Source organism: Tenrec ecaudatus, chromosome 13 (assembly GCF_050624435.1).
Source record: "Tenrec ecaudatus isolate mTenEca1 chromosome 13, mTenEca1.hap1, whole genome shotgun sequence".
NCBI lineage: Eukaryota > Metazoa > Chordata > Mammalia > Afrosoricida > Tenrecidae > Tenrec > Tenrec ecaudatus.
The window spans coordinates 49,757,268-49,771,993 of NC_134542.1; the positions used below are offsets into that span (position 1 = coordinate 49,757,268).

At 39.4% G+C, this 14,726-nt stretch overlaps 1 protein-coding gene across 1 annotated transcript in view; it reads left to right on the plus strand.

Annotated features, from left to right (window-relative positions):
• COL5A2 (collagen type V alpha 2 chain) overlaps positions 1–14,726 on the plus strand; it is a 166,680-nt gene that overhangs the window by 66,602 nt on the left and 85,352 nt on the right. The window contains exons 2-3 of the mRNA XM_075529347.1: positions 12,755–12,979; positions 14,121–14,134. Of these exons, the coding sequence (XP_075385462.1) occupies positions 12,755–12,979; positions 14,121–14,134 (239 nt within the window). The remainder of the gene's footprint in view (positions 1–12,754; positions 12,980–14,120; positions 14,135–14,726) is intronic.

Here is a 14,726-nt window from a genome sequence, read left to right on the forward strand (position 1 = left end):
CAATAGTATACATGTATGTTGATATGTCTATAGACAAAATAAGTAAGAACACAAAAATAGAATGATCCAAATTCCTCATGGAAAAGAGGCGCATTATGAAAATCTTCCTAGAGGAGAGGCACCACACCTACGTAGAGTTCAGTTCTTCTCTGTACATCACACTGTGCCCTGCTGTCCAAGCCTTTCAGGCGGCTCCTACTTCTCTCTCAGGCAAAAGCTTTCATTGGTTAATTATTTCAGATCTCGTATAATTTTAAAGGCTCATTTTATAACCTACCTCAATTAACCCATCATTAGATAGTTTCAACTTAAAAGGCTCCCATTGTTTCATATTTCTTAAACCTAATGCCTCAAACCTGGGATCTTACAATGAGCCCTATTGATCCTTTTACCAATCATGGTCATTTTTCAAATAGTTAGAAAGAAGATACTTAAGTTTAGAAAAACCAAACCAAACTCCCTGTCATTGAGTTGATGTCACTTTCATCTCCCATGGATTGGCTGGTGGTTTTGAACTTCTGACCTTCTGTATCACAGCCGGACGCATAACCACTACACCACAAGGGCTCCAAAGTTTAGAAAGTGTTCAGTAAATGTTTGCTAAAGTTGTGGTTTTATAAACTCCTTGTCTCCCTTCCCCAACTAAAATTTCCTTCGGAACATCTTGTATGTCTTTTACTTCTGTATCCATCCAAATATAGAATATACCAACCCAACAGCAGATTCTTGAAAAATACTTAATCTATGGTATATGTATGAGCGAGTTTACCATCTGATATAAAACATAACTTCTAATACATATATTGGACCCCTTATTTAATAGTCTTTTGTAAATTATATACTAGGAGCCATAGATGAAACTCAGCTTCTTTCAACATCTAGGTTGCACAACTACTTCCTGACTTCCTGAAGTATCAAGGCTGTATGACCTAGAATCCCGTACCTATGTTGAAAATAGCATTTCCATTCATTTTTGCTGAACTTGCAGATGGCTGTGGTATTGGACTGGGAGAAATGCATTTCGTTTTTTTCCAGTGACAATGGATTCTTCCTAGTGTTGCTCTCAACACTCTACTGAATTCGGGACTGATACATGACACCTTCATTCTCATCCAAGGAGGCACCAGTAGGTTTTGTGATATTCCCAATAAGTGGCTGCTGATAATGAAACAAAACGGCATTAGACAAATTCCTCGAAAAATACCAGGGAAGACAGCTGGAGAAGAGTCCGTGATTTAGAAAAGGCAAGGGATTATGCACACATTCATGAGAAAATAGCTTGGGTTAATGAAATTTCAACGCTTATATATAATTTTCCTTGAGAGCTTACTGAAACATGCTTATATGCAGAATTTTTATTATTTTTTCCACAGAGAAAGTCTCATTGCCTTTTGAATTTTCTGCATATTTTTACTGTTTTAGTAAAGGTGCTCAAAGCATGCTAGACAAGTCCTCAGTAAAGGTTACTGGAAGAATAAATCTTGATTAAATGGATTAGGAAATGTACCCATTCCTGTGGCCACATTGACTCAACCATTGATATTAATATTTTAACAGTTCTACTGACATAATTCATGTACCATCCAATTCGATGGCTTAAGTATATTAAAAAGGAATTGTGTAGTCATCAACACAATCAATTTTAGATCATCTTCTTTATTCTTGTACCCATTATTATTAGCTCCCTATTATTCCCCAACCTCCCCTGCCATAACCCTAAAGAACTGTTCATCTAGTTACTGTCTTCATAGATTTCCCAATCCTGGATTTCATATAAGGAAAGTCATAAAAAATAAAACTCCAAGCAATGACATAAAAGAAACAGAAAAACTGCAATCCAAGAGAAAGTAGACAATAATAGATGTAGAACAATTAAAAATGGGTCAAAACAGATAACAAGTGGCAACATGTTACATTTTAGTCTAACTGTATTTGTAGCAATGCACTCTGTCTGAGGGTAAGACTATTCACATGCCTGAGCCATGGTCCAGGGGAAATCACTGGACGCTGACATTGAGTGAGGACTCCAAAAATGGATGTTGGGCTTTCACTGCCACCCACACCAGCCTATGATTAAACGTTTACAGCAGTTTAAGGCAAGTTTATTTGTGCTATCCATCCACAAAATTGAAGTGTCACATTGTATAAGCAGATAAGCTAAGATAATTATTTTCTTTACGTAAGTAGTTTTTATTTTTCTCCCAGCTAAATTTTCTATGGCTTGGATTGGCAAATTCTCTACATACCTCTCCTCTGATATCCTAGTGCTAACCACAGGATCAGGACAAAATAAAGGTGCTCAGCAGCTACTTCCAATGCTTTTGGTAACCCTAATTATCCTTGCAGATATTTACAGAAAATTATGACTATTGTTTGCCCTCTATGAATATTTCCTCCATAGTCACTATATTCTTAAAAACGGAAGTATCATTTAACTAGAAATGACAAAACGTGGGGTTTAAACAAAACTAGCAGGGACAAATATCAAAGAATAAGTTATAAGTTTCGAGTTTTGAATTCTCCGTAGAGCTTTCCCATTACTCTGCAGAAGGATGTTTTAATTTGGCCAATGGATTTACAGATCAAAAGTTTGGATTCCATATTTTTGCATTTTCTCATCCAACCACTGGAGTAGGGCAGTTCTCTAGTTTGTATTTTGCTAAAAACAAAACAAAACAAAAACACTTTCAAATTCCCTTTAGTATGCTGAATATCTATGGGAGAAGGACATGATGGTCTTGATTGTTAGTCTGGTCTTTTCCTTGCCTCTTCCCATCCTCCCCCCCTTCTTTCTCTCCTGCTTCCTTCCTATTTTTCTCTGCTAGTCCTTTGTTCTCCTGAAAAGCATAGAAACTTTCTCATGACCAGCTTTGCTGTGCATCTCGAAATGATCAGTATAACTGCCGAGTAAGAGCAACAGCTTCTCATTCTCCGTCCATACTATGCTGCGGTATTTGTCTGGTTCGAGATATGGCGCAGAGAATAAAGTGGCTTGCATAGAATCAGGAATATAGAAGAATCACTTTATAGAAGAAAAACTGAATTGAAGATTTAGATATTTAACTGACAGTTATAGTCTTTTTTAGAGTCTAACTTTGGAACTTGGGATACCAGAAAGAAGCGAAACTTCTTTTTTTTTTTTGCTACTCAGTGAAATCACCTTCTAATTTTTAACAGTTACAAATATGTATGAACTGGATAGGCCAGAAGCAAACTAGAGCTTGCTTTAGGTCTCTAAATACATTTGTGTAGTGGCTGATAAAATTAAAATGGGACTTTTCTGTGGCAGCACTAATGACCTCTATTTTCTAGAAGGGAGCTTTAGGAGGAAGCTGTACAGGCAGAAAATCCTTTTCTAGTTCCTTTGAAACTTTCTTTCAAAATAATTTAGAAATGAGTGGGCTTATGAAATGAGTGGAAGCAAAGAGCCATTGAAAGCTGTTTAGTTGCTTGTAAAAATTAAAAAGCGAGCTTGGTAAATTCAAGGGCAGTAAATATAGACTATGTGGAAGAAGAATTAATTAAGAGGGTCAAGCAGACTAGCGTACCTTACTGAATTTTATCTAGAGTCCTCAAATTATCTGCTGTGCCAAGGAGGACAGGACAAGAAGGCAAAATGTACCCACAAAAGAAGCTTAATATAAAATGTACCCACAAAGAGAGTTTAATATACAGAGTTGAATTGAATCATTTAATATATATAAAATATACAGTGTTTATTATATAGAATATTTTTACACTGAATATCTCATATTGAATATTTTCTTAAAGTATAAATAACTGTTTTAGTTATACAAATCAATAAAAATATGTTGTTGTTCCCATGTTCTACCTTCAAGGGTGAATGAAACATTCTCACATTAATATTCACACAATGCTTAGGTTTGACACAGTAAGCAGCTGCAAATGGGACTTTTCTAACAACCATGTAGTCGTTGAGGGAAGTTATTTCCATTCGGTATGATCCAGGTGTCCTGGTGGCCCTGTGGGACAAGTGCTGAAGTGCTCACTGCCAGGGGTTCAGACAAGCTGCCCGGAGGGAGGACGTGGAGCCTGCCCACTCCCATCAAGATTCACAGCCTGGGGAACCCCAGAGGGTCTCTCTAGGTCAGAATCAACTTCATGAGTTTTGGAATCTTATGATCAGATTTAGATGTAAATGACCCGTTAGCCTCTACGGAGTGTGTGCAAGATGACGTCACTACCTACAGATGCTTGCCTGCCTCACTGATACTCAGATGATTTAGTACGCAGTAAATGACGTGAACATCTACTGCCAGTTGACCACAGCTAGCAGCAGCTCTATCATCAGGCTCTCCAGATGTGTGAATGAACAAAACACACTGAATTATATTTGTATTTACAGAGCTATAGTTCCTTTATGGAGACATAAATCATAACATAAATCTAAAGACACAGCAGGATAGAAAGCGATAAACGTTATATTAAAAAGAAACAGCAGGGGTTAGGATATTGAGAGTATCACTAATGTGTATCAAGGGTTAATTTTCAATTTTTACAGTAGAATTAGGATAAACTTGATGGAGAAGATAATGTTTAAGTTAAGACTTGAAAGAGTTAAAGGGAAATCAGGGCTCTGCACACTTCAGGTTGCTTACTCTCTCTGCCATCCAGAGTGACAGTGGCCCGATAGACGGAGAAGGTCCCCCCTTTGAGGTTCCAAGGCTGTAACTCTTTCTGGGACAGATAGCCTCATCTTTCTCCCATACAGCAACTGGTGGGTTCAAACTGCTCACCTTATGGTTAGCAGCCCAGTTTATAACCCATTACACCACAGTTCCATGGATACATTGCTTAGATTTTTGTTACCTACTTACTTATTTCCAGTGTGCATAAGAATGATATCACACATTTGCAAGATAAATAACTAAGCACATTTTTATGAGAATCAAGCTGGGAAGATATCATGCAAATGGACTTCATTCAAAACCATTCAAAACTGTCCATACAGCTCAGTAGCTAGACACTTCAGCCAAGTACATGCTACTTGAAGAGTATTCACTGAATTATATTACATATTATGTAGTTATAGAGCTCAATTCACTGAAGAGTAACCTCAGAATAGGACTAGAGTCTGCTATAGAATTTATTACTGAAATTTCTAGGACAGAACCTCCTTCTCTTTGTGGTGTTTTCACAGCTATTCCACATTTGAGCCATATGTTTGAGGAGACAGAGGGAGAAATAGAAATGTCAAATACATTAGTAGTCAACTTCCCAGATGGAAGTATAGGCTGGAATTGCATGTGGGTTGCGTGTAGTTTCATTTCACATGTTGGCCATGGTTACTTAGATTTTCCAGTGGAACATGGAAAGAAACTGAAGCAGTAACGCATAGGAGAGGTTTTCATTATTCATTTTTCCATTTTAAATAAAGTAAAAGCATCATTTTCTCTCGTGAACTGAAAAGCTGCTGCATCTGAGATTTAGACGCATTGGACAGTTGCCGAGAAGAAGCGAATGCCTTTTGTAAAGTCTGTCTAGTCACTTAAATCGTGTCTCACTACAATACTCCCTTTAGGTCTTCCGAGTTCACAATGAATTTTAAAGTTTAATTTGGTTTTATAGCTTGAGGACACAAGAAATGATGGTCCTTATTAGAATACAAATTTAATTCAGTGCAAATAATCATTGTTCATGGTGAAATTGCAGCAAGGAGGAGAGCACGCGCACACACAGTTCTATTGTAGATAAACATTCTGAAAAAAAAGTCTATCTAGCTTTGAAGGGCTGGCTCCTCAGAAGGTGAAAGAGTGGAATTGAGGGAAGAATGAAAGATGCAACCCCCCCCCCCCTGCCCTTCCCCAGCGGTGGACCCCGCGCCCCAGAGCTCGAAGCTGCGGTAGACAAATGCCAACTTAGGGCGTCTGTCTACAGACGCTCGCCTACCCCACAACCTGTCCCGGGGACTTCTCCTGTAGCTGACTTGGAACTCTTTGAAGAGCAGAAAAGGAAAGAGAACTGAGGAGCGTGGAAGTTTCGGCATTTATGGGCAAGAGGCTAGAGGAAGTACGTCACATTCTCCCTCTGTTCTCTGCGTCCTTGTCCTGGTAGCCAGTGCCTCCGAGCGAGGGCGAGGCAGGCCTTCTCAGGCCGCTCTGGCTGGACCGTGCGCTGCTGCAGGCTCCGTCCGGCCTTGACCTTCAAGGCTTTCTCCGGCCACTTCACGGAAGGCCTCGTGATTCTAGTCCTCAGTGGTTGTGACAATCCGAGGGACCTTAAAGGGTGATAACGGTACTTCACAAGAGAAGAGACGGAGGGCCCTGCCCAAGGAAGGCCGATGGGCAGCTGCCCCTGTAAACGAGAACGGGCCACCCAGAGGTCTGGCTGTCAGCACTCACTTGGTGTGGACAAGCAAAAGACCCGTTTTCATTTCGTTCAAAGGGGACATAACGAGTGCCCTCCGGCAAGCTTCGGAGGGGCATGAAGAGGGCCACCGGAGCAGTCTATTTAACAGGCACATCAATGACCTGTTTTCTCCCTCCCTCCCTCCTTCCTGTCCTTCACGCAGTCGTTCTAGACAGCGAATTCATCTACCACACCTTAGTGTGGCAAACTTGATCACATGACATTAGTCATGAAGGAGACCAAGATGGATAGACCATAGCTCACAAGCTAGCGGGGAGGGGGGTTGGCTCCCGCAATGATCTGGGCAAGCATTCTGGATTAAAGATTTAAACTTTTTGTAATGCATGGACATCTAGGTTATTTCTCCAAGGAGTAGCTTCAGGTAATGTCTAGAGAACGCCTCCTTTAATTTTTCATTTAATATATTTTTCGAAGTCTTTAGGTAGGCCCCAGGAGCCCTCCCGGACATAGTGGTTACGCACTAGGCTGGTAACCTCAAGGCTAGCAATTCGAAAACATCAGCCTCTCCACAGGAGAAAGATGAGACGTTCTACTCCATAAACAAGTAGTCTTGGAAACCCACACCGGCAATTCCACTGTGTCTTATAGGGCCAACGTGAGTTGGAATTGACTCAGTGGCAGTGAGTTTGCTTTTTAAATTTTAGACAGGTCCCGGTAACTTAATATTTTTTTAAAAAGTACATCTCTCTGGACAAATAAAAGTTTTCACAATTGATTATGTAAAGTTTTTTAGGTTCTGAGTGGCTATTATAATAAGCTGCTGTATTTGGTCTGCCATCTAGTGATTAAGAACTGAGTTCTTAAGACTCAATGTAAAAGCATACAAGATGTAAGAGAAGACAAAGCTGTGGGATTATATGAGAAACACAGCACAGTTGAGTCACTCCTAGAGAAGCTGTGGGCAGGCAAATGATACCTCTTTCCTGTAGGCCGCCAGTGCCAGGACATCGTGGCAATGACTTCACAATGGCTTGGTTCAATTTGTCAGGACATTTGGGAAAGGCAAAAGAATGCCACAGCTTAGAACATAAGAGATTTGGAAGTGGCAGCCTCCTGGCAGATTTCAAAAAGGTGACACTGCTGCCTATTGTTAGCAGCTTTCTTCAAGAGATTGAAAGCTGAAGAAACATCAATCGCAAAGATAGAAGGAACACAGGGGTCCTGATGCGGAGTTCTCATTCAGATGCTGTTTGTGAAAAATCATTATTTGCCAAGTACATGGAGAGGAAAGCATGCGGGGATTGACACACTGACTGCACTCGGGGTTCCCACACAGCACCAGTTGGAAGGATGGCGAGAGCATGGCCGCTGCGTTCCACTGCCTGCGGGAACCGCCTAACAAAAGAAAGGGACTGAAAGTCATCAGTCTATATTGATTGCCTGGGGTCAATCTGGGGGGTTTGAGTGAAAGAATCAGGATGGCATTAGAATCTCTCAGAATGTGACTTGAAAACTCTTCCTTTTTAAAAAAATAAATCAACTTTCATAAAATAACTAATCAGGTATAGTGACTTTATTGTGAAACCCACCCCCAACAAATTGGCTACACTTTTGCTCTCTATTTTACTTTTCTTTTTATTGAAACGATGCTTCCATAGAACAGAGAAGGGGCAACCTAATCATATGGGGCACAATTACCATATTCAAACAAGAAAACTACAGGAAACCCTATGTTTTCAGCCCACTGTTTCTTTGTCCCTATCTTTCATTCAGACACCAACAATGACCGTTTTGTGCCTCTGTGATGTGTATGGCTTCTTGTGTGGGTGAAGAGAAGATAGGGCTTAGCAATGAATGTGGTTTTTCCTCTCCTTGCCATTTAAAAAGCATTCTAACTAGCTCTCCGTGCCATCTCCAATTTAATTATGAATTCTCACGGGGAAAGGAACCAGTGATCACACAGAGTATAAAAGTAACTTTGAACATTGTCATTTAAGAGAAGAAATACCATGGCCTACTTTTTGTGACCCTTGGGTTGAGGTCATGCTGTCTTAAACTCTCAGGAAGAAACTGACCTTGTATGTTAACACAGGACCGAGGAAAGGGTTTTTAAAACCCACTTGGAAAGAGTGACAGAGAATAGCATCTTTCAAACATTTTAATGAGACACCCTTTATTTATTTATGTTTTGTGTTCATGTTCTTGATGGATTTCCAGCTGTCTACTCATTTCATGGGTACAGTTTTGTCAACTCCACAATGATAGCATTATTGCGGAGAGAACATCTGTGCTGCAGTATTTGGTGCCTCCAAAAGCACTTTACGAAGCACATTAGGCTCATAGCCACTTCATTCTCAGCAAATGCAGGCATGGGATGGAGAAGCAAGCAAACTAATTGAATTTATGACACACTTCATCAGATGCCTGTGTGGCTAGGTCATTCTCCACCATAGCCTTTAATGAGGAAATTTATCTTTAATGTAGTTACTTAATAGATTTATCAGTGGTCTGCAGACGTAAGATCATTTCTGTATAGGTTGTATTTTGCGGAAATGTTCATCATGGAGCTACATCATTTCAAAATAATCTTTCATCTAAAAATTCATACTGTTTATTTGCTGTACAAATTTCTTGATTTTCCAAACAATAATTCTACTGCCCCAAGTGATAAAACAGGAATCCCACTTTATTCTTGGTTTAAAATGCCCACAGTAATACTACTGTGTATTCAAAGCCAATCTTGTTTTGTTGATAATCTATGTAGTAAGTGATCAAAGTAGGTCAGCAGTTCAAAACCACCAGTTTTTGAACTGACCTCTTCTCCCAGGAAGAGTTACAGCTCCGGAACCCAGCGGGCAGTTCTCCCCTGTCTTACAGGGTGACTATGTGCCCACAGTGACGTGATGGCAGCAGCTCGTTGTTGTTGTTATTGTGTGATAAATGCGTTAGATGAAGATGAGTGGTGTTTGCAACAGTGCTCTTCTTGTGAAAAGCACAGGACCAAGGGTACAGTGTCATGCTCTTAAAGTAATTTTTTAGTTGCCAAAATCTGTGATGAAAGCATAAATATGTGAAGCAGAGCCTTCTATATTATGTACAAGAGAGTGGTAAGAAAAAGTCTGTCTAGGAAGACCTTCGAAAGCTAGAAATGTGGCAGTTAAGTCTTCACCTTTCTGAAAATATTGTCATTTGTGGTTTCTGTTATTTTTGTATATTTTTGCGATATGCCAAATGATCTCTTTTTCAATAACTGCTTCCAAATGAAGCTTTACATTTTTTGGTCTGATTTTCAAGGAATACAAAGTTAATTCTGGTGCGCCTAAGTTAGTGGACTATAATTTAGACTCATCCGTTTATTTGTATCTGTATAAGTTTTTTGCAGAGGTGTGGCATCAAGCACTAGAGCGATAGTGATAATGAAGACATCTAATTTCACCTTTTAGGGTGTTTACTATTTAAGGCAGGTGATAAAATAAGCAAGCAGAAAGAAGCACATTCGCATGAATTGTGATGATTTCTATGAATGCAGGGATTTTTTTTCCTTGCTGGTTTACAATTTAGAGACTGTTGAACTGTCTCGTGTACAGTCTAGCCACAATGAATGAATGAATAAATGAACAAACGAACGAACGATTTTAAGCGTTCTGTCAAGCCTGTCAATTTGGTGAAAGAAATTCGATCTAGGTAGTCAAAGAAGACTTCTGGGGGAAGAATGACAAGCTCTGAGAGTCAACTAGGAGTTGTTGGGATGAGAGAAGGGAAGGCGGTTCCAGACCAGGGCTGGAGCGGTGTCAGACGTTGCCTTTTCGGGTAGGAGATGATTGGGGTGGTAAGAAGGTGGTATATGAGGAGAGGCTCGCATTACCGGTAGGCTTGGCTTGGGAGGCTAGTGCAGCTCCTGGATGGTCATTAGGCCTCATTAAGTGATTGAATTAAGTAGTTAGGAAGTTCCTAAAGGGTTTAAGCAAAGTAATATCCACATAACATTTAAAAATATGTTAGAGATTTTATTTCTTATTAATTCACAGAGTAAGATATATGTGTTTAATAAGAATTGCAAGAACTAGGTATACAAGTGTTGTTTTGTTTTTTACAAGTGTTGTTTTTATGTTTCTCGCCATCTTCCTTAATTTTTAATAAAATTACAGAAACCACACTCAGGATATTTTATATACAAATTTATGATTTTGTTTGGGGCATAGCTTTCCGTGATTTCATTGCAAAAATAAGTAACTCATCACCTACTTTTACACTTCCAGTACAATTTAGTAAGCATTTTTCACTTTTAGAATGTCTAGCAGAGACTTCTATTAGAAATGGGACACTGTTATTATTTTTTTACTATATGTTCAAAATATTTTGAAGTTTTCTTCCATGGTATATAAACACACATTTTCTCTTGTAAGTTGAAAGTCACAGAAAGATCCCCTATGCATGAAAATCATATGTTCTTTTTTTCCTCTTTGCATTTTTCCTTATTAAACTTCCCATCATATGCTAATCATATAATATGAGAATCTAGATTATATGAAGAAGAATAGCAGTATCAAGACTGGAGGAAGCTTTATTTTCTCTCTCTCTCTCTCTCACTGCCATTGAGTCAATGCCTACTCATAGTGACCCACTGTGTCTACTCAGTGCCCATCCATAGTGGACAGAGTAGAATTGTCCTTGGGGTATTCTGAGGATGTAAATCTCGATGGGAGTAGAAATCCTCATCATTCTACTGCGGAATGGCTGGAGATTTCAAAGTGGTTAGTGGTCCAAGAAATAACACACTATTCCACCAGGCCCTTTGGTATGCAGATAAAAGAGCCTCATTTGTTGAAAGCCAATAGAAGGTGAAACACTTGCAGATGCAAATCAAAGCCCTTAGCTTTCCGTATGAATTACAACTCAATGTAAAGAAAGCGAAGCTGCAGCTAGAACACTGGATGGCAGCAGGAAAAAGATATAAAGGACAGAGGTTGTCTAGGATGCCATTTTACTTTGATCTACCATCAGTACTCCTAGAAGCCTCAGTCGCGAAATCAAACGACACCTTGCACTGGGCATGTCTGCTGCACAAGGCCTCTTCAAGGCGGTCAAGAGCAAAGACGTCTCTCTGAGGACTAGGCCGTGCCTGACGCAAATCTGGGTATTTTTAACTGCTGCGCTGACCTCGAAAGCTAGACAATGAATAAGAAAACTGGAGAGTAACTGATATTTGAATTATGGTTTTGAAAATAGCCTGGGCTTCCAGAAGAATGAACACATCTGTCTGGGAAGGCTCCTTAGAAGAGTGGAACTTTGTCTTGTGTACTTGGACATGGCATCAGGAGATCCCAACCCCTGGAAAAGGACATCAAGAGGGTCAGTCAAAAAGAAGACACTCATCACCAGGATGGAAGTTGGACATTGAATAAGGAAGGCTGAAGAAGAATCGATGCGTTTGAATTGTGATGCTGGAGGAAACTCTTGAAAGTACCGTGAAACGCTCAAAAGACAAGCGTCTGTATTGGAATAAGTCAGGCCAGATTGCTCCTTAGGGACAAGGTTGACAAGCCTTTGTCTTACATGCTTTGGCTATAATGTCAGGAGAGACCAATCCCTGTAGAAGGACATCATGTGCAGTAAAGTGGAGGGGTGGGGAAAAAAGGAAGGCCCTGGACAAGATAGATGGACACAGTGGCTGCATCAATGGGCTCAGGCAAAGGAACAATTGTGAGGATGGTGTAGGGTCGTGCAGTGTTTCATTCTGTTGTTCAGGGTCACTATGTAGCCGAGCCAACTCGATGGCACCTAACAAGAACAACAACACTATCAACTGGCACACAGGCTTCGACAATGGACTCAAGTAAAGCACTACAGTGAGCATGGTGGAGAACGTGACAGTGTTTTGCTCTGTCCTACGCGAGGTCACTACGAGTTGGAACTGTCTCAATGACACTTAACTATCTCCCCAGTTTTGATCACTTACCGCTTCAAAACGAAAGCCTTATAGGATGCACTATCTGGTTACACTTATCTTTTTAACCGCTTATTTCCCCCACCCTCTTATCATAGTAGGATGTAAATATGAACACAATTGTTTCATGTTAAATTACACATTGCTTTATATATAGATGGAGTCCCTGTGTAGTGTGAATAGTTAACATGCTAGGATGCTCCCTGAAAGGTTCTAAGTTCAATTCCACCAGCGGCACCTTTGAAGAAAGATCTAAGGTTCTATTTAAAAAATAGACACACACTGGGTCATCTGAGTTGGAATCAACTCAAGGCAATTGGTTGGTTCTGTGTAAATACTAAATAATTAAGTTCGTCTGTTTTTGTACTGCTTAGCCCAGGATTTTTTTGAACTCACAAGATGACTCACCTTTAAATTATTATATTCCCCAGGTTCAAAAAATCACTAACCTCTAATTATTTTTTCTTCTAATTCTAGAGAGTTATGGTGAAGAAATAGCCTGCACGCAGAATGGCCAGATGTACTTAAACCGAGACATTTGGAAACCCGCCCCTTGCCAGATATGTGTATGTGACAATGGAGCTATTCTTTGTGACAAGATCCAGTGCCCAGCCCTGTTGGACTGTGCCGACCCTGTCACTCCTCCCGGGGAGTGCTGCGCTGTCTGCTCGCATACAACTGGTGGCGGCAACACCAACTTTGGTAAGAATGCTTAGGACCAATTCAAAATGGATTTAATGAGTCATCATTACAGTTGTGGTGTTTTTAGCTCTCAGGATTAAGCAACCCATGAGAAAATTAAGCCACCATGGAGAGGTCTTTTGATTAACTAATTTACCTTCCACCCCTACCACCAGCACATTGTCTGAAAGTCAGAGAAACTTTTGGCTGAATTTTAAGTGCTTATTTCTTATCTGAGAATTACTGGTAGCTCTGAAGATTATTGTAGTTAAAGTCCTCTTGGTGAGTGTCTCCAAGGTACTTATTAATTTTCTAAGTCCATTCATATCCAAGAGGCAGTCTAGAAAATACATGTATTTCTCCTGGTGCCAACTTTGCTCTTGGGAAGAAAATAATTATGTCTGATATAATAAATAAAATGTCATCCCACCCTCTATTGCACTGGCCCATAGAAACATCATGCTTTTAATATGGGCTAGGAAATTCGCTGGTTGATGCAAGTGATTTGTGACCAGTTCCTAACCTCAACGGTGACAGTTTGAAATACAGGTATTTACACCGAAGAGAACCTGTGACACAGCTCTGTTCTGTAATACACGACGTCACCGTGAGTCGGAGTGGACTCGATTCATAGATGTGTTTATATATTTAAAAAGAAACTCAAGAACAATACATAAGCAACTTGTGATAATGGCACCCTGTAAGGGTTAACTATAGGAAATAGGGGAAGAGGTGGACTTCTCAGTGTGTAACTAACTGTACCTTGCATATTCTTCAGTATTTGAATCATATGAATGAATGGAAGACTTAAAAATCTTAAGAGACAAAAATAAAATGGAGAGTATAGATTGAAGAGAATTTTAAATAGTATAATCATAAAAAATAATTTTATGATTCAATAAATGTTGAGTGTGATATGAATATTAGGGAGAATAGTCAATATCAGAATTTTCCAAAGGGATGTAATATTTTGCCACTTATGGAAAAATATTGATCAAAAGCAGCTTATGATGATAGGGCTACCTACTGCCTCCTGGTGATAGGGATACCTGTTTAAGTCAGATTTTAGCTAAGCAAGATACCTACTATTGAAAGTTAATATGCTGCTACTTCTCAATAACTGTATCTTTATAAAATAACATTTATATTTTTCTTTTTATAGGTAGAGGAAGAAAGGTAAGTTTTATTTTGGATAATTTCTCTTTCATAGTAGATTTTAATCTATTCATAGCTACATATACTGTGCTTTAAAATGTGTGAACATTTTTGAAAACTACCAATTATCATACAAATGCACTGTGTTAAATATATGAGTGCAGATCAACTGTGCCAATATATATTACAAATGTCTATTTTAATGATATGATTATTAATTAAGATTGTGAATTCCTTGAGGATTACAAATACGTTTTATTAGCCTTTGGATTCTTTGCATCTATTCTAGTGGTAGTACACATAGTACACATATTCATGCAAGAAATACACTGTACATTAGTTAAAAGGAAGGATCAAAGAAGGGAAAGAATGAAGGAACAAAAGAAAGGAGGCAGGCAGTTATTTTAATTTCAGTAAGTTTGTGATCCCTCTCCTATTAATTGGAAAGTAAAAGTTGATTTCTTCCCAGTTCTCTGGGGGTAAAAGCCCAAATCAGTTCTTCTCCCTGCCAATTCCTTCTTGTTAATAGTCCTAAGTGTGAATAGCTAACCCTTCCTTCTTGTTAATAGTCCTAAGTTAACAGTTGTTTGGTTCCTTTGCTTGGAAACAGTCT